This window comes from Phragmites australis, chromosome 2, assembly GCF_958298935.1.
Source record: "Phragmites australis chromosome 2, lpPhrAust1.1, whole genome shotgun sequence".
NCBI lineage: Eukaryota > Viridiplantae > Streptophyta > Magnoliopsida > Poales > Poaceae > Phragmites > Phragmites australis.
Window position 1 is genome coordinate 34662885 of NC_084922.1, and position 17570 is coordinate 34680454.

A 17570-nucleotide genomic window follows, 5' to 3' on the forward strand; every position below is an offset into this window, starting at 1 on the left:
CAAAAGGCACTCAAGATGTTCGTTACAATTCCAAAATTTCTATGTTGCTTACGTAACCTTATCTAGTGGCTACCTATTTCTCATTGTCATAATTATTTTCATTGCAAAATCGCTCTTAGGTTCTGCTAACAGGAATGGAATGCTGCGGAAATATTTAACATTTGGAAAAAGTTTAAATTACCCTCTTAAAATATTACTAAGTATCAAATAACCTCTAAACTTTAAAACCCTTTATTTAATCTCTGAATTTTAAATACCGGATCATATAACCTATAAAGTGTTTTTTCTAAATGGTTTTACTGACGTTGTGACAGTTGCACTGATATGACAGTCACGATGTTATTTTAGCTAACATAGTAGTGCACACGTGACAAGTAACCCCACATATCATATTTTCTCGTTCACCCCTCTCATGCTGGACTTTCTCTCTCCGATCGACCTCTCTCTGTCTCTCCTCCCTCCGGCTGATCTCTCTCTTTGCCTTTCTCTCCCTCCCATCTCCTATCTCTCGGGCAGACGACTTTGACCATATACGATGAATTCTGCCAGTGTCCAAGCTAACTCGGCTCCAAAACATGTGAGAGAGATGATGTGGTAGCCACGTGGCAAAAACAGGTGACGTAGCAGCCACATCATCAAAACTGTTGTTGCAAACTACTCAGGGGTTATGTGATCCGATATTTAAAATTTAGAATTTAATATATCCAAACACTAAAAATAGTTTAGAGAAGTTATTTAGACTTTTTTCTTAACATTTAGTCCAAAATTCTACTACATCCTAAAGATTTGGATCCCAATCCCCTTTAAAAAACACCCTTAAATTAACAAAGTCTTCTTGTTAAACTATAGACATCTCAGTCCACTGAGGACCAAGTCCATCCACGAATCACTCGTAGGAGCTCCCCTATCCTATCCTGGAACGAGATACTCTGACTTCACAACGCCATGGCCTGAAACGGGATACTCTAACTTTGTAGCGCTGTGGCCCGTATCGAAAATGAAAAGAACAGACATATCACTACAGTAACGTATAAACAGTAAAAGCGACACGTTACATAACATCAGTGCTACAGAACGGTCGCCACAACAATTTTATTACAGTATTTGAGGTCGCTACAACAATTACGGTCGCTACTATCAATTACTTACAGGTCACTGTAACTCCGTAAACCGTCCGAAGTTCAGAGGATTTCGATTCCAAACTCCCTCCTTATTCCCACCCCGACCCCGATCCTCAAACCCCTACCACCGTTTCCGGAGCCGCCACTCCCTGCCCCCGCTCACCATTCGGAGAAAAACCTAGATCCGGACCCCTCGCCGCCGGCCATGGCGACGCGCCGGGCCCTCTCCTCCATCCTCCGCTCCGCCTCCCGCCTCCGAGCTGCCTCCCCGTCCCCGTGCCCGCGCGCCCCCCTCCACCACCGCCCGTCCCCCGCCGGATTCCTCCTCAACCGAGCCGCCGCCTACGCCTCCTCCGCCGCGGCGCCGTCCGCGCCCGCACCGCCGCCCCCGGCCACCGTCAAGACCACCGGCAAGATCACTGATGAGTTCACCGGCGCCGGCGCAATTGGCCAGGTGTGCCAGGTCATCGGTGCCGTCGTGGACGTGCGGTTCGACGAGGGGCTGCCCCCGATCCTGACGGCACTGGAGGTGCTCGACAACAACATCCGCCTCGTGCTCGAGGTGGCACAGCATCTCGGGGAGAACATGGTGCGCACCATCGCCATGGACGGGACCGAGGGGCTCGTCCGCGGCCAGCGCGTGCTCAACACCGGCTCTCCCATCACTGTTAGGCCATCCGCTCTCATTCCTCGTCCTCTATCGTGTTTGAGATGATTTATTTGGATCTAATTTGACAAAATGACGAATCAGCAGGTGCTAGATTCGATCTGGATGTAGGGACCTGTGTGTGGACTAGTGAATGCTTGCTTTGTAGATCCGTTTGTTAACGAATTAATGCTGTCTTGATTTGTAACGGGTTCATATGTCAAACCGTTAGGTGGCAACTGCAAAAATTTGACTCCAATGAATAGCATGCTCATCATGATTTAGTGACATTCGCAATGCTGATCCTAGATTCATATTTCTGTCCAATCGTTTCATATGGAGATGCTGAATTTATCATTCGATAATTTGGTAAAGGTACTGCATACCCTACTCTTTGATGCTGTGGCCCCAGAGTACGCAAGCCAAGGAAAGGGAATGTTGTGTTTTTCTGTGTAGGAGCTACAGTGAGGAAGGGGCACATGTGGTTCCGTCACCAAAATGTATGGGCCCTATATAGGTTCAACAGTAGTACCAAAATAGGATGTAAAAAGTTCAGATAAATACTATTCGAAGTTTCACATGCTTGAAGGTTGCCTTCTTTCTTTTTTTTTCCCACTTTTTTTTTGTCATTTGCACAGTTTAAGTTGTAGAATTAGTTTTCAGAGGTTAAGCTTGTCATCTACGCATGCATCTTTCATGCTAGGTGATTATGTGGTCCGTGTTACTGGCTAATAAATGCATAAGATTACATTGATACAAAGATCAGTTGTTACAGTCTTCTATGGAAGTTTGCTACCACCTCTTATCCCAAATATAAGTCCATTTAGGATTGTCCTAAGTCAAACCTTTTTATTTTTGACCATTAATTTCTAAAAAAGTATATAAATCTTTATATTTAAAATAATATATTTCTATAGATATTGCTAGTCAAAGTGTCATCTTGGAGACCGTGTTGATGCCCTAATGGATGTATATTAGGGATCAGAGGAAGTATCTGTTACGGTCTGTAGATATTTACTGTCTTTGAACTTAGTTGCTGCTATTATCTTCAGTACCACTGTCTTTGAAACCATGTTTCTGTTTGTATTGCTGCATTTACGAAATGCATTTTTTTTCTAGGTCCCTGTTGGTAGAGCAACACTTGGACGCATTATGAATGTTATTGGCGAGCCTATCGATGAGAGGGGAGATATAAGTAAGTCTGTATGACATGCATTTTATATGTAGCACTCATACTTAAGTGGAGAAATCTTGGTGCAAATAAACCATTCAGTGCAAAGGTGCAAACATTGATTCCCCTCCGTCCGATCTTGATCTGAAGGCATCTCTTCCTCCCACCATCTCTCATGATCTGCATTGATTTCTGATGGGGGCTGTACTTTTTTTTTTTTTGCAAAATGACCAGCGGAATGGTGGGAGGAAGAGGTGCCTTCGGATCAGGATCGGACGGACGGGAATCAATGTTTGCACATTTGTACTGAATGATTTGTTTGCATCGAAGATTTCCCCTACTTAAGTTTTGTTTACAATTTGCTGATTGCTCCTCTTTTGTTCAGAGACAAACCACTTCCTTCCCATCCATCGTGAAGCCCCTGCCTTCGTTGAGCAAGCTACGGAGCAGCAAATTCTTGTTACTGGAATCAAGGTACACTACCCTTTTTCTTGGAAGTGACTTTCTTATACTTGTGACCTTTTAGGTACCTTGGTTTCTTTTCATGTTGCTAGACACATTCATTCGTGTGCCAAGTTTAGTTTTAGTTCAAGGTTTATGCTTCCATCAGGTTGTGGATCTTCTGGCACCCTATCAAAGAGGTGGTAAAATTGGTCTCTTCGGTGGTGCTGGGGTGGGTAAAACAGTCCTTATTATGGAGTTGATCAACAATGTTGCCAAGGCCCATGGTTAGTTGTTTTGTAGAGCTCGTTGGTCATCTTGTAAAGTTGTATGCTATGTGTTTTATGTTGTTCGATTTGTTTCTTTTCCTTGCACTAGGTGGTTTCTCTGTTTTTGCTGGTGTTGGAGAACGTACCCGTGAGGGTAATGACTTGTACAGGGAAATGATTGAGAGTGGTGTCATTAAGCTTGGTGACAAGCAGGTAAACAATACATATCTCTTTAAATTTTATTGGCATTCATATCTGTAAGGTGAAATTTCCTTACATGGTTGTACTTTGTGACAGAGTGAGAGCAAGTGTGCTCTTGTCTACGGTCAAATGAATGAGCCTCCTGGTGCTCGTGCTCGTGTTGGACTGACTGGTTTGACTGTTGCTGAGCATTTCCGTGATGCTGAAGGACAGGATGTGCTTCTCTTCATCGATAACATTTTCCGTTTCACTCAGGTAAGTTCTATATTCTAAGGGATTCTCCTTCAGTCTCATTTCTGACCAGTACCAGCAATGGTATTCTTATTAGTTGGTACGCAGATGGCATTACTAACACAGTTGCTAATGCCTTCTATACACTACCCAGAAGAGTGCAGCTGCATCTTCAAATTCTTTTTCTCTCTTTTTTTTTCTTACACCACGGCTGAAAAATCTCTTCATGTGTTCATTATCTGTCAGGCAAACTCTGAGGTGTCTGCTCTGCTTGGACGTATTCCATCTGCTGTGGGATACCAACCCACCCTTGCTACTGATCTTGGAGGACTGCAAGAGCGGATCACCACCACAAAGAAGGGTTCTATTACATCTGTTCAAGCTATTTATGTGCCCGCTGATGACTTGACAGATCCTGCCCCTGCAACCACCTTCGCCCATCTTGATGCTACTACTGTGTTGTCACGACAGGTATGCCTAGCTAATGTATAGTAAAAAATATATATGAATTGACGTGGTTGCTGCTCTATGAGTGTGACTTGGCTGTGCTTCTTGTGTAGATTTCTGAGCTTGGTATTTATCCTGCTGTCGACCCTCTGGACTCTACATCCAGAATGTTGTCCCCTCATGTGCTGGGTGAGGATCACTACAATACTGCTCGTGGTGTTCAGAAGGTTCTTCAGAATTACAAGAATCTTCAAGATATTATTGCCATTTTGGGAATGGACGAGCTCAGTGAAGATGACAAATTGACAGTCGCTCGTGCTAGGAAGATTCAGAGGTTCCTTAGCCAGCCTTTCCATGTTGCTGAAGTTTTCACGGGTGCACCTGGAAAGTATGTAGAGCTGAAGGAGAGTGTTAAAAGTTTCCAGGTATGGAATTTCTTTCAGAAAGACAGTACTGCAGCAGTGTTCTCTGTAAATTAGCATTATTTGGTTAGACATGCTGGCTGTTGGTGTTCTTTGCCTTGCAGCTTGTTACTCAGTATTACCGGGGCACGGGTGCGGGTGTCCGATTCGGCAAACTCTAGAAAATAGGATTCAGGGATTAATCTAATTTATATTAATATTATATTAAAAATACATTATTTTGTATTTTTATTAGTAAATAATATCAATATTTCTGAAATAACACATTAATTTGTGATTAACACACATCAAAACATCTAGTTGTAGCTTTGTAGGTATAAAAGATGTATAAAAAAACTACACAAAAGCTGTAGAAAAATAGAAAAGAAAAAAGAAAAAAGGGAAGGGAGCCCACTAATGCAGCCCAACAGTTCTCTTCCCTAATGCAGCCCACTAGGGCTTCTTACTCACACGGCTCCACTTCAGCTCATTCTCCTCAGTACCCTGCCACCTCCACCTCGCCTTCCTCTGTCGCTGCCTCCTACTCCCCCCTCCCGCCTCCTCTCCTTTGACGCGGCTGAAGGTGTCGGATCCGCGTCGCATCGTGTATCTTTGTATTAAAGAGTGAAGAAACGGATTAGAACAGACGTACCCCCTGCTAGGGGACCAAACACGACGCAACACTCCCCAAACACCAAGAACGGATTACATACACGCCACTGAAGGAAAGACAACGACCACTGACCTATGACAAAACATTAACCAGACCACAGAGCCTTAAGCCCCCATGCTCCAGCTAAACACCATAGGTGCTCTTCGTCTGATATCGCTCGAAGAACCGACTGAACCCTTGGAGCAGCACCATTAAAGACCACATTGTTCTTGTGTTTCCATATCCACCAAGCACATAAGATGACTAGAGAATTGAATACCTTCGCCAGCAATCACCGAACACCAAGTTATCATGCAAGGGAGTGAGCAGGAGAAGACCAAATTTGGAGTGTCATAGACCAAACCTCCCTTGTGAAGACGTAGTTGGTGAGGATGTGCTGAGCTGTCTTGTCTTCTTGATCACACAATGGACAGCAGTCCGGGTGGGGCACTCCGCGATGAGCAAGACGATCGGCAGTCCATCACCTATTGCAGATGGCCAGTCATAAGATCTTGCACTTGAGGGGAGCCCAAAAGCGCTGCAATCTTTTCCATGGTTCGAACCCCACTGAACCCGTGAAGAATGCCTTGTATGCCAACCTTAATGTAAATTGACCCGTGGCTGAGTGCAACCAGATGTGATGATCCTCCTCACCCGGTAGCAGCTCAAACCTATCCATTGCATCACAAAGCTGTAGGAACTCGATTAAAACGCTGGTTGTAAGGCTACCACAAATATCTTGGATCCAGTGATGATCTTGTAGAGCTTGAGCCACCGTCCGCTGATTAATGGCGCATTTAGGAACTGCAGCGACCAATGTCGGCGCAATCTCCCGCAGTGAGTGGCCATGGAGCCAACGGTTCGACCAGAACAAGGCATTAAGGCCATTTCCAATTTGTGTAGTAACCGAAATAGCAAACATGGCTGCAGAGTTGGTGTGAAAAGGAAGTTGAAAACCTGCCCAAGGTAGATCTGGATGAGTTTTCTTGAGCCATAACCACTTCATGCGAAGTGCCCAGCCCAACATCGCCAGGTTATGAATGCCCAAACCGCCTAGCTCCAGCGAATGACATACTTTACTCCAAGCAACAAGACAATTACCACCGTTGGCCTGCTGTCTTCCTTTCCGTAGAAATCCCCGTCGAATCTTGTCAATGGCTCTAATAGCCCACCTAGGCATATCCATGGCAACCAGGATGTACAGGGGGATGGCAGTGAGCACAAACCTAACCAGAATTGTGCGCCCTGCCTTGTTCATTAGCGCCACCTTCCAACCGGGCAGCTTATCCGACACCTTCTCAATCCTTGGGAGCAGATTGGCCTTGTGGAGTTTCCTATCCGAGATGGGGATTACAGCTCTTAGTTCTTCGTTATGGAGAATATGACATGGACTAGATATAGGATAATAGCTTAACTTACCCTCTAGCCACTGAAGAATTCTTGAAGTATCATATGAAATAGCAATGTATACATGTTTGGTGCTTCTTTTAATATTTAGCTTATGTAGATGTGCTACATTGACCATTGGGCAATTTCTGTAGTCCTATGTGGCCGACCTTCCTGTATTTTTGCTAAGTCCGTCAATGGTTGTGTGGCTATGTGCTTTAACATACTGTCGATATAATGTCGCACTATAAATATGCTGCCACCACTGTACCGGTTGATTAACATGGCATCACGATATGTCACAATAATTTGGGAGCTTTGTGTTTCAAAATTGGGAGTTTGTTGTGGTTCGTTGCCTGTGTCTTATTGTGCATTGCTGGTTTCTTTTGAATAATTTTGCAAAGTTATTACCAGTTGATTCTTAGTATGTTATCCCAGTTGTCATTTGACAGCACCCATTGTTGTCATTTATATTACTGACATTTAAATGGTTTAATGAATCTTCTGGACATATCGTAGGGTGTTTTGGATGGCAAATATGATGACCTTTCGGAGCAGTCATTCTACATGGTTGGAGGAATAGAGGAAGTCATTGCCAAGGCCGAGAAGATCGCCAAGGAGTCCGCATCATAAGCAATCTCCTCTACAGGCAATGCAATTTTTTTAACTTTTGGAGGTCAACATGTTGTGCCTTTTATTCTGTGTTAGCAAGGACATTTACTTACATGCAGAGGAGGCCCGGCCCTGCCGATGTATGGTTTCCTCCACTTTTCCCTAATAAGGATTCTCAGCGATTTGACTTACTGCCCTTCGAGGAAGAATTGAGTTACCTTTTTTGTGATGATGGCGAAACAGTGAACCTGTTAATTCTCAGTGAAACACTGGAATATCTCCCATGTTCATACTTCATACATATTCTGAGATCAGCTGTTCACACTGAGTCGTTCGTGTTGCTCCCCGAATTTATTCTGAGCTGAATTCACAATTTTTAACCCCTGGAGTCTGTTTTGAAGCTTTCCTTCCGATCGCCTTTTTTTTGTCACCTTCCATAGGGTGAGCACAATAAGCAAGGTCTATTCCGAATGTAGGAGTTTCATATGATTTTCTTTAGGAATTTTGCACGAACTGTCCCAAGTCCACATGAATCGAGGTAAAGTGCGTTCCAAACCGGTGCCTCCATTTGCGAATTCACCGCAAACATCTGTGATCTGATGATCTCTATGGTCATCGGATGGAGAATTTCTGCAGCCATTCTCTTGGTTACAGGTTTTCCTGATGAAACCATAGCTGAACAAGACACCGTTACCTTTTGCTTTTGCCTCAATTGCAATGTTTGCACCATGTGGGCTGTACCAAACATCCTCAAATAATTTGAAATTCCGATCATAAAATTTACTTACTCATAGTTTTAGGTACTAGCTTAGCAGTAATTACCTTTTCTTTGCCATCACCCAACCGGATCGCAACGTTGCCCGCGAAGTAGCGGTATGCGCCTTCTCCTCAAAGGTCAACAGAAAACCTCGCAGCTCTGTATTTGACAGGTTGCAAACGACATGCTGGCCCCACTTGTCAGCACCAGGTCTATGAATTCTTATGTATCCCACATTCCCACCTGGCAAACTTCTCCCCCGAGACGGGCCAATCCGCCATCCTGACCGTCCAATTCAAAACGGAGGCCTCAAGATGGGACCCCCCGGATCCGACCCAATTAAAAGATGCTGCTAACGGCTCTCTGCGTCTGTGGCCTCCCTTCCGAATTTCCAATCCCCAAATCTTCTCCTCCCTTCTTGCCCCCCTACCCTATTTCAAAACATTTCAAACCACTCTCCGCCTCATCCTCCCCTCTCCTCCCCTCCCCTCCGTGCGCCGAATCGCGCGATCTCTTCCGCGGCCGCAGCCCGTCACCCGCGCCGCCCCGCCCCGCCCCGCCAGCTCGACTAGGCCGCGCCGAGCGGTAAAGAGGTGAACGTCTCACTTGCGAGTTGGGTCCGGTCGCTCCTGCCACTTTGTGCTGCCTCCCCCGGTGAGGGGAGACCCTAGGTTCGGAGGAGATCTCGCCTCCCTGCTCCACGCAGTGAAGGCGCGGGGCGGTGGGCGTGTTACTTGCCGCGGTATCGGGTTTGATCTGTGAAGTCACTTTTGCAGGGTGCTGCTGCCGCCGCTCGTCTCTCGCGATGAGTAGCGCCGTGAAGGACCAGCTCCAGCAGATGTCAACGACGTGCGATTCGCTCCTTCTCGAGCTCAACGTACGTCACGGCCCCGTGATTCCCTCGTTTTTTGCGATTTTCTGTTGGTTATCCTCGCGCCTGAAGCGATGGGTTGATGTGTTCCAGGTCATATGGGATGAGGTCGGGGAGCCCGACACGTCGAGGGACAGGATGCTGCTGGAGCTAGAGCAGGAGTGCCTGGAGGTCTACAGGAGGAAGGTCGACCAGGCGAATCGTTGCAGGGCCCAGCTGCGGCAAGCCATTGCCGAGGCAGAGGCCGAGCTGGCCAGAATCTGCTCGGCCATGGGCGAGCCGCCGATACATGTCAGGCAGGTTAGTTTCTGCGTTCATTAGTGTGTTCAAGTGTCAGGATAGAAAAAGAAGCGAATACAACTACTGATTCAACAGTACTAGTGCTAATTGTCAACAGGGAGAATTCGGTTGAAATTCCACCCATTATCTGTTTTACTGCCAATGAGAACAAAATATCTCATTTACTGCCACTGTAACTAAACTACTCTGTATAATGTGTCGTTGACTGGATATGCAAGCCACTCGTAATCTGCTATATTAAAGACTTGAAATTTTCTTTAGTGATTCCAGTAGTAACTGGTACTTCTTCTTCCTTGTTTTTGAAAAAAAATGACAGTCAAATCAGAAGTTGCATGGTTTAAGGGAGGAATTGAACACAATTGTCCCGTATTTGGAGGACATGACGAAGAAGAAAGTAGAAAGATGGGACCAGTTTGTTGATGTCATAGAGCAAATTAAGAAGATTGCATCTGAAGTCAGGCCGGCAGATTTTGTACCATTTAAAGTTCCTGTGGATCAATCCGATCTGTCATTAAGAAAGCTTGAGGAGTTAACGAAGGAGCTCCAATCCCTTCAGAAGGAGAAGGTCATCATCACTGATTCTAATCTGATTCATTTTGATCAATGCATATTCCTCACCGTGTCTATGCGCCATGTAAGTCAATAAATCTCATTATATTGTTTGTCTCTGTTTTTGACAGAGTGATCGGCTGAAGCAAGTGATGGAACATTTGAATACCTTGCATTCCTTGTGCGAGGTGCTTGGTATAGACTTCAAACAAACAGTATATGAGGTGCACCCTAGCCTGGATGAGGCTGAGGGATCAAAGAACCTGAGCAACAGTACAATTGAGAGACTTGCATCAGCTGTTAATAGATTACGTGAAATGAAAGTCCAGAGGATGCAAAAGGTCAGCATTTCCTCTATCAATTCAGAAATTTTAAATAGTCAGTGCATTCAACCCTTAACATTATTAATCTGAATATGACAGCTTCAAGATTTGGCATCTAGCATGCTTGAACTTTGGAATCTCATGGATACACCACTTGAAGAGCAGCAGATGTTCCAGAATGTAACGTGCAATATTGCTGCTTCAGAACATGAAATTACTGAGCCCAACACCCTCTCTGTTGACTTCCTCAGCTACGTGAGTCCATTGTTTTGCCGAGATTGTTTCTCGTGTCACTGTTGCTATTGCTTTTTTGTTGAGCTAGGAATGTTCGGAGATTATATCTTGATATAAAATGTAGGTGGAATCTGAAGTTTTAAGGCTCGAACAACTGAAAGCGAGCAAGATGAAAGACCTGGTTCTGAAAAAGAAGACAGAACTGGAAGAGCATAGGAGACGTGCTCATCTGATTGGTGAGGAAGGTTATGCAGCTGAGTTTAGCACTGAGGCTATTGAGGCAGGTAAAGATCATCTCCTGGCATGTTAACATCTTGTGTTCAGTAACGTGTTGCTTGCCTAAAATTATCACACGAGAACCACCTTATCCGCCTTTCCCTTTTCCTTACAGGAGCTGTCGATCCCGCGCTGGTGCTAGAACAAATTGAGGCTCACATTGCCACAGTGAAAGAGGAAGCTTTTAGCCGGAAGGATATCCTTGAGAAGGTTGAAAGATGGCTTAATGCATGTGAGGAGGAAGCCTGGCTGGAAGATTACAACAAAGTAAGAATGCTGGTCAACTTTCTATGCAATTCTCCATATTATTTTTGTTCGGTAGATAATGATAGTTCCCTCTACATGGCATGTTTAGGATGACAATCGTTATAATGCTGGGAGGGGGGCCCATCTTACGCTCAAAAGGGCTGAAAAAGCTCGTATTTTGGTTAACAAGATCCCAGGTAATGTTGCTGAGTGATACAGTTAGTCTGTTCATAGAATATTCTTCTGTCACCGTGGCAACTAAGTTACCATTGCTATGTCTTGAGCAGGAATGGTAGATGTTTTGACCACGAAAATTGTAGCTTGGGAGAGAGAAAGAGGAAAAGAGTTCACATATGATGGTGTAAGTTTTCTCACTCTCGCACTTATATCTTGGATGGTTCATTCTTTTGTTTCTTGCCAAAATGCGTTTCATGCAACTAAAATGTGGTTTTCATGCAATATTTTCAGGCCCGCCTTCTGTCAATGCTTGAAGAGTACATGATCGTTCGCCAGGAGAAAGAGCTAGAGAAGAAGAGGCAAAGGGTATTGTTCCCGTGTACAACACTTCTACATTGCATAAGCCAGGAGTTAATATGTTGTAATACTTGAATGCAAATGCAGGATCAGAAGAAGCTCCAGGATCAACTCAAAGCTGAGCAGGAAGTGCTCTATGGATCAAAACCAAGTCCATCCAAACCTCCAAGTTCAAAGAAGGCGCCTAGAAACTCCATGGGTGGTGCAAACCGAAGGCTGTCTCTTGGTGGAGCCACAATGCAACCCCCCAAAACAGACATACTGTATTCCAAGACTGCTCGTGCTCCCAAGAAGACTGAAGATATGGGCACTTTATCTCCTAGTGAGCCCCTTTTGTCATTCATCTACTGCAGTGTTTTTTTTTCCTTTTGACTTCCATACAGTTCTGATGCAACCTAGCACTTTCAGGCAGTAGAGGCCTAGACATTGCCGGTCTTCCCATCAAGAAGTTATCTTTCAACGCAAGTACTCTACGTGAGGCAGAAACACCTCGCAAGCCTTTTGCCCAGATCATGCCAGGAAACAATGTCTCCTTGACGCCTGCGCGGTCCATCTCCAATGACACCGAGGAAGAGAACAAAACCCCCAAGACATTTGCAACACTCAATCCAAAAACACCGATGACGGTGACGGCTCCGATGCAGGTGGCGATGACGCCTGCTGTGGCTTACAAGGTCATAGCCACTCCTGTCTCCCTCTTTCAGGAGAAGCCAGAGCCAGCATTGACGGAGGAGATTGAGTACTCGTTTGAAGAAAGGCGGCTCGCCATTTACCTGGCCAGACAAGCGGCTTAACTGCAGGAAGGGCATCCTAAAATCCAGTAATTGCGTAGTTGAATGTTGAACTGACTGCCATTTCTCGTGAGAGGCCAATGTTACCTGTTGGTCGACAATAGCCGGCCTTTTCGCACTTTGCAGTACTATTCTGATTCACAGCCATATTTTCTACAAGTAGTAAAAGGAGTTTTACACTTAAGCTTGTGCTCAGTACTGCGATTGTTTATCTCAAGTTGTATAGCTTCATCGGTTTGCAGCATCGGTGATCTCTTATTATAGTTTTTACAAATATCCCACTATCCTGGCACACATTATGTTTCTGATCTTTAAATCCTATGGATAATCTGGCTTGATTGGCAAGAATCATCGTCTTGGAATCAGCTTCCCGGCAATTTTTGTATAAACGCAAATTCCAAATGGTCAAACTTGGGTTAAAAAGGCAAGATAGTGACATTGTCAGATGCTTCTGTAATCTGCAGAATAACCCCCATGACCAAACTCAGTGTTAAATTGTTATCCACAAATTAGCAGCCGTGATTTGACAGTTGGGCATGCCGCATTTGTGGAACCACCAAACCATGGCACCCCGGATTAGATCACTGGACGTTACCTTGTGCGCAGGCCACGAAGGACTTGTTAGCTTTGTTAGGCCAAGCAATAAACATCGTGTCCCCTGGTTCACCCAAACATTTCCACCGCTGTCTCCCCAACAGAACACATCAGATAGCAATGCCCATTGTCCATCGACCCACCCAACTCGAACACTGACAGACAGCGGTGAGCGATGACCGGTGATCAGTGGCGCTGTATCTTTCGGTAACCCAACTTCGACAAGCTAGCATTGTTCAGCAACCTGTAGAGATGGTCACCTGCAGGTCAAGAGGAAAGCCAGGAGCATCATGTGGGCTACCACACACCACAGGAACTGGAAGATGTTCTTGGCTGGGGCCGGCCGAAGGGCGGAGGTGAACCGCACACGCGCCGCGCGCACCCGCGCCCGAGTGCTCCACGAGAGGAACAAGAACAACTCAGCCACGCCGAGGGCCCGCCCGCCCGTCAAGTCCGCACGCGCATACGCGCATAATTCACAGGCAGTTATGGGATTCGTGTGGCCGGCCCAGTGTTATGCGCTAGCTCCTTGCAACTTGCGGCCGCCCGCGCAGGTTCGCGGCAGCTTCGCCCGTGACATTCTCGTTAATAACCTTCGGTTGGATCACGTCATGGAATCAGCGAACTGGCCGGAGCTCAGTTGGATAGCGTCTTATGGCGGAACCTGTCAATTGGGTTCGAGTTCTAGTATCATCACGGATTTCTTAGAATTAATTAATTCTCTGAAAGGAATAGTATATGGGATGGTAAAAAATACTTATCATGGTATGTGAGGTTATACCTTCTGTATGTATAAGATTAGTCATAACAGTTTTCTTTCAGAGTGATATTCTCGTTATGAATGGGTTTTCGTTCTCTTCAGCGTTTCAACGGTTTCTTCACGACAAGATTCATAGGGTTATTCTTTTCAGGATAGGATTCTCTCACCTTTTTCTTCGTAATTTTTCTTGAAGGGAAGTTGTTAGAAATAAGAAAAAATAAAGAGAATAGTAACGGGGAAGAGAATCGGGAAGAGAACAAAATGAAAAAAAATATGGTTAAAGATGGTCTAAAATATGTATTTAACCTTGTACTTAAAAAAAAAGATGCTCTTCCGGAATCCGGAGCGGAGCCCAGTCGAGCTAGCCGCCGTTGGGCATCCTCGAACCCGTAGCTACTTTCACACTGGAGTGTGGACCGTCACTATCGAATCCAAGGTTTCCTTTCCATTTACGTGTACTCCAGGTGCACTCGATAGGGATACGACGGGCAGGGGTCATTTGTTTCAGAGAAGCAAAAGCGAGTCAGAAAGGCGAGATGAATGGCCATCCCGTGCGTACTGCTCACTCAAACCTGACCGACTGTACCGTGGAAGCAACTCTGGATCGACCGTTCGTCCAAATCTAGCGCGTACGGCGAGTTTCCATGAGATCACATACGCGAAAACGCCAATGTAGCAGGAATACACGACACGTCTTTTGATGAAAACACCGGGGCTGATCGGCAAACGAAATGATGCTAACATGCCAGTATCGTAGTGAGCAACGGTGTCTTGCGGATCAATGCAGCATCGGCCCTCGGTAGTTTTGGCCGTTCCATTTTGACATCTGTGTCACGCTAGGCGGCAGCAGGTTTCAGGCTTTCAGCTTTCAAGTGCCCAGCTCGGTTGGCTGGCGGCCACGAAAAGAAAACGGAGCCAACATTTCCGAACACACCATGCGTTCAGAGGATCTCGTCAGGCCACCCGGCAGCAGTATGTTTGTTATATTGGTCAAATGGACGACATTAACGAAAGAGCAATGAAAATTAAAAATAGTGGCTTTTATTTTGTGAGATGACATGAAGTGAATTATTTTATCTTTTGATGACAAATATATTTTTTCTATTTTTCCAGGTCAGCTCCCAAGTCCCAACCCAAAGCGCAGCCTGACAGGGTTGGAAAATTCATCGAAAATTGTTCGATATTCGTGAAAACCGGTCAATTCCGTCCACACCGAATTCAGAATTCGATCGGTTTCCAAATTTAATCAAAAAATAAAAAAATCTAAAACTATTACAAACAATTCTAAGACATCCTATGATTTTTTTTAAAAATAATGTAGTTTGCATCATATTTTATATGGAGTAAGTTTTAAAAAAAGAAAAGTATTGAAATAGGCCGTATGAACATGATGATTTTGGTCCATCACGTTAAGGTAAAGCTTAACATGGATACACATATTTTTCTTGTGTAGAGCATATCTTAAGAGGATATTTACAATCTATTCACTTCATTTAGAGTTTTATTAATTTCTCCATAATTTTTACAAAATTCATAAGAATAAATTGAAGTTAAGAAACAACACTGTAATTAACTTTTTCATATCTACCATTATTTTTTTCTACATAAAGCATAGTATAATTAAACTAATAAAAGTGATTTCACTAGTTTTGAAGGTTGTGATAGGTTAGTTATAAATTAATTTAGTTGCAACACATTTACACAATCCTGCATATTACAATAACTATTTCATGAGTTCATATATTTTTAAAAGACATAGGATCATGTAAGAAGATTAGAAAAATTGGTTTCATAATTTTTGGATTAGCAAAGAATTAACTATGCATTTAACTAGGTTTAGAAATATATTTTCTCACAGAAAATATTCAACTTTTTAGTGATTATAAATACTTTTATCATATAGATCATGTTACAAGGAAAATAACAAAATTTGTTTCAATTGATTTGAAACTCAGATAAGTTAGTTATTGATTTTACAAGGTTGAGCTATTTTTTAGTTTTTTTTTAACTTCATTAAAATTTGAGAAATAAGCTTGGTAAATTTAGAAATTCAACCAGTTTTTTTTGACTAATTCATTCAAAATATATTCAATACGGAAAATGCAATCGGTAAATCGGAGAATTCACTCGGTTTTCGGTGGAATTCGATCGGTTTTATCTCTGAATTACAAATTTTACTAAGCGAATTTATCTGAATTCTTGCTAAAATTTAAATGATTTTTTTAATTTATGTGAATTTTGGAAAATCGATGTCATTGCGCAAACGAATTTATTAACCTTACAACCTGACCCGAACCCCCGGCTGGGCCCCGTGGCCGGTCGGTCTCACGCGCAATTCCACCTCGACGACGACCCCGACCCATCACCATCCCACTCGACTCAACTAACTTTCCATTGTTCCTCCCACACTCGCCACCGCCGTCACCATCCCTCACGTCCATCACACGCGTTCCTCCCAGCAACGGCACACCAGCACCATCCATCCCCCACCCCCACCGCGCACTCCACCTATATATTTCTCCCGGCCTCGCAGCCCACCGCAACACAAGCCAAACGCACGCAATCGGATCCCACGGCAATCGCCCGCGCGCTCACACACACACACACACACACACACTCTTCAGCTCACGCTCGCTCGCTCTCGCGCGGGAGACGGGGGGAGCCTGAGGCTTCATGGGCAACTTCGCGTCGTGCACGCTGGCGAGGACGGCCGGGGCCGGGAGTGGGAGGGGCGCCAGGGCCGTGCTCCCCGACGGGCAGGTGCGGCAGGTGGCGCTCCCGGCGACGGCGGCCGAGCTGATGCTCGAGGCGCCGGGCCACTTCCTGGCGGACGCCCGCGCTCTGCTCCCGGGCCGGCGGATCGACGCGCTCCCGGCGGACGAGGAGCTCCAGCGCGGGGTCCTGTACGCCGCGCTCCCCATGAAGCGCCTCGGCGCCCCCGCGGCGCCCGCCGACTTGGCGCGCCTCGCCGCCATGGTGGTCGCCTGCGGGGAGAAGGAGAAGGCGCGGACGAGGAGAAGGATGTCGGCGTCCTCGCCCGCCGCTACGGCCAAGGTGGCCGCCGTCGTGGCGCCGCCCAGGGTCCTGGAGGCCGCCGCCGCTTCCGTTGCAGTGGAGGATGACGCGCCGAGGCCGAGGGCGCCGAAGCTGGAGGAGATGGCCGTGGACGACGCGGCGGCCGCGGCGGAGATCGAGGAGCTCAAGCAACGGCTCAGCGGCGGCGGCAGGCGGTCGAGGCGGCCGACGCTGGAGACCATACAGGAGGAGAGCTACGCGCCGGCGAGATGCTGATGCAACTCAATGGTCAACACCAACCAAGCTGTAGAGATGGCAAAGGCTGTCTCATAGCCTCATAGCTTCTTTTCTCTTTCTTTTTTCTTCCATATTTTCCTGGTGCTGCCTCTTTTTTCCATGCATTTTGGGGAGAGGAAATTAAAGGGGACATGAGTTGGATTAACAGGAATTTGGAAAGTGATCAATAGCAATTAAGGAATATGAGGAATTCGCTTACCATGAATGTCCAATATATTTAGGCTTCATTTGGTATTGCGGTAGCTGTCTTTTCATAAGCGCGTTCTCTCCGTTGGAGGTTTAGTGCCACAACAATAAAATTTCTAATGGAATTGGTAAGGATTAATTATGGTGCCTAATTTAGTTTTGAATAGCATTCAGCATAATACCCACAAACCAGCGCTTAGTTTGAAAATTTTCATCATGTGTGCAGTTATGAGCAACCTTATCCCATCTTTCAGAAAAA

General features: G+C 45.4%; 3 protein-coding genes across 3 annotated transcripts; all 3 read left to right on the plus strand.

Moving 5' to 3' along the window:
* The first annotated feature begins 1165 nt into the window (after positions 1-1165).
* On the plus strand, positions 1166-7805 carry LOC133908500 (ATP synthase subunit beta, mitochondrial-like). Its single transcript, XM_062350559.1, has 9 exons — positions 1166-1788; positions 2887-2962; positions 3324-3412; positions 3549-3666; positions 3758-3861; positions 3946-4104; positions 4327-4551; positions 4641-4952; positions 7486-7805. The coding sequence occupies exons 1-9, from the start codon at positions 1327-1329 to the stop codon at positions 7597-7599; spliced, it is 1659 nt and encodes a 552-aa protein (XP_062206543.1). The 5' UTR covers positions 1166-1326; the 3' UTR covers positions 7600-7805.
* Positions 7806-8698: 893 nt separating this feature from the next.
* LOC133908501 (65-kDa microtubule-associated protein 3-like) lies at positions 8699-12746 on the plus strand. Its single transcript, XM_062350561.1, has 13 exons — positions 8699-8928; positions 9112-9212; positions 9300-9506; positions 9823-10071; positions 10187-10396; positions 10478-10633; positions 10737-10896; positions 11004-11155; positions 11244-11331; positions 11422-11495; positions 11603-11677; positions 11756-11990; positions 12077-12746. Exons 2-13 carry the CDS (start codon positions 9141-9143, stop codon positions 12460-12462), a joined length of 2064 nt encoding a protein of 687 aa, XP_062206545.1. The 5' UTR covers positions 8699-8928; positions 9112-9140; the 3' UTR covers positions 12463-12746.
* Positions 12747-16258: 3512 nt separating this feature from the next.
* On the plus strand, positions 16259-17323 carry LOC133908502 (uncharacterized). Its single transcript, XM_062350562.1, has one exon. It carries the CDS (start codon positions 16487-16489, stop codon positions 17102-17104), a length of 618 nt encoding a protein of 205 aa, XP_062206546.1. The 5' UTR covers positions 16259-16486; the 3' UTR covers positions 17105-17323.
* The last annotated feature ends 247 nt before the right edge of the window (positions 17324-17570 follow it).

Excerpts from the sequence above, each read along its gene's own strand:
- LOC133908500 (XM_062350559.1), top strand. The coding sequence starts at position 1,327 with ATGGCGACGCGCCGGGCCCTCTCCTCCATCCTCCGCTCCGCCTCCCGC. Across the intron at positions 3,413-3,548 it reads TTCTTGTTACTGGAATCAAG|GTTGTGGATCTTCTGGCACC; the intron begins GTACACTACCCT and ends TGCTTCCATCAG. Across the intron at positions 4,105-4,326 it reads ACATTTTCCGTTTCACTCAG|GCAAACTCTGAGGTGTCTGC; the intron begins GTAAGTTCTATA and ends ATTATCTGTCAG.
- LOC133908501 (XM_062350561.1), top strand. The coding sequence starts at position 9,141 with ATGAGTAGCGCCGTGAAGGACCAGCTCCAGCAGATGTCAACGACGTGC. Across the intron at positions 10,072-10,186 it reads AATCCCTTCAGAAGGAGAAG|AGTGATCGGCTGAAGCAAGT; the intron begins GTCATCATCACT and ends TGTTTTTGACAG. Across the intron at positions 10,634-10,736 it reads CTGTTGACTTCCTCAGCTAC|GTGGAATCTGAAGTTTTAAG; the intron begins GTGAGTCCATTG and ends TATAAAATGTAG.
- LOC133908502 (XM_062350562.1), top strand. The coding sequence starts at position 16,487 with ATGGGCAACTTCGCGTCGTGCACGCTGGCGAGGACGGCCGGGGCCGGG.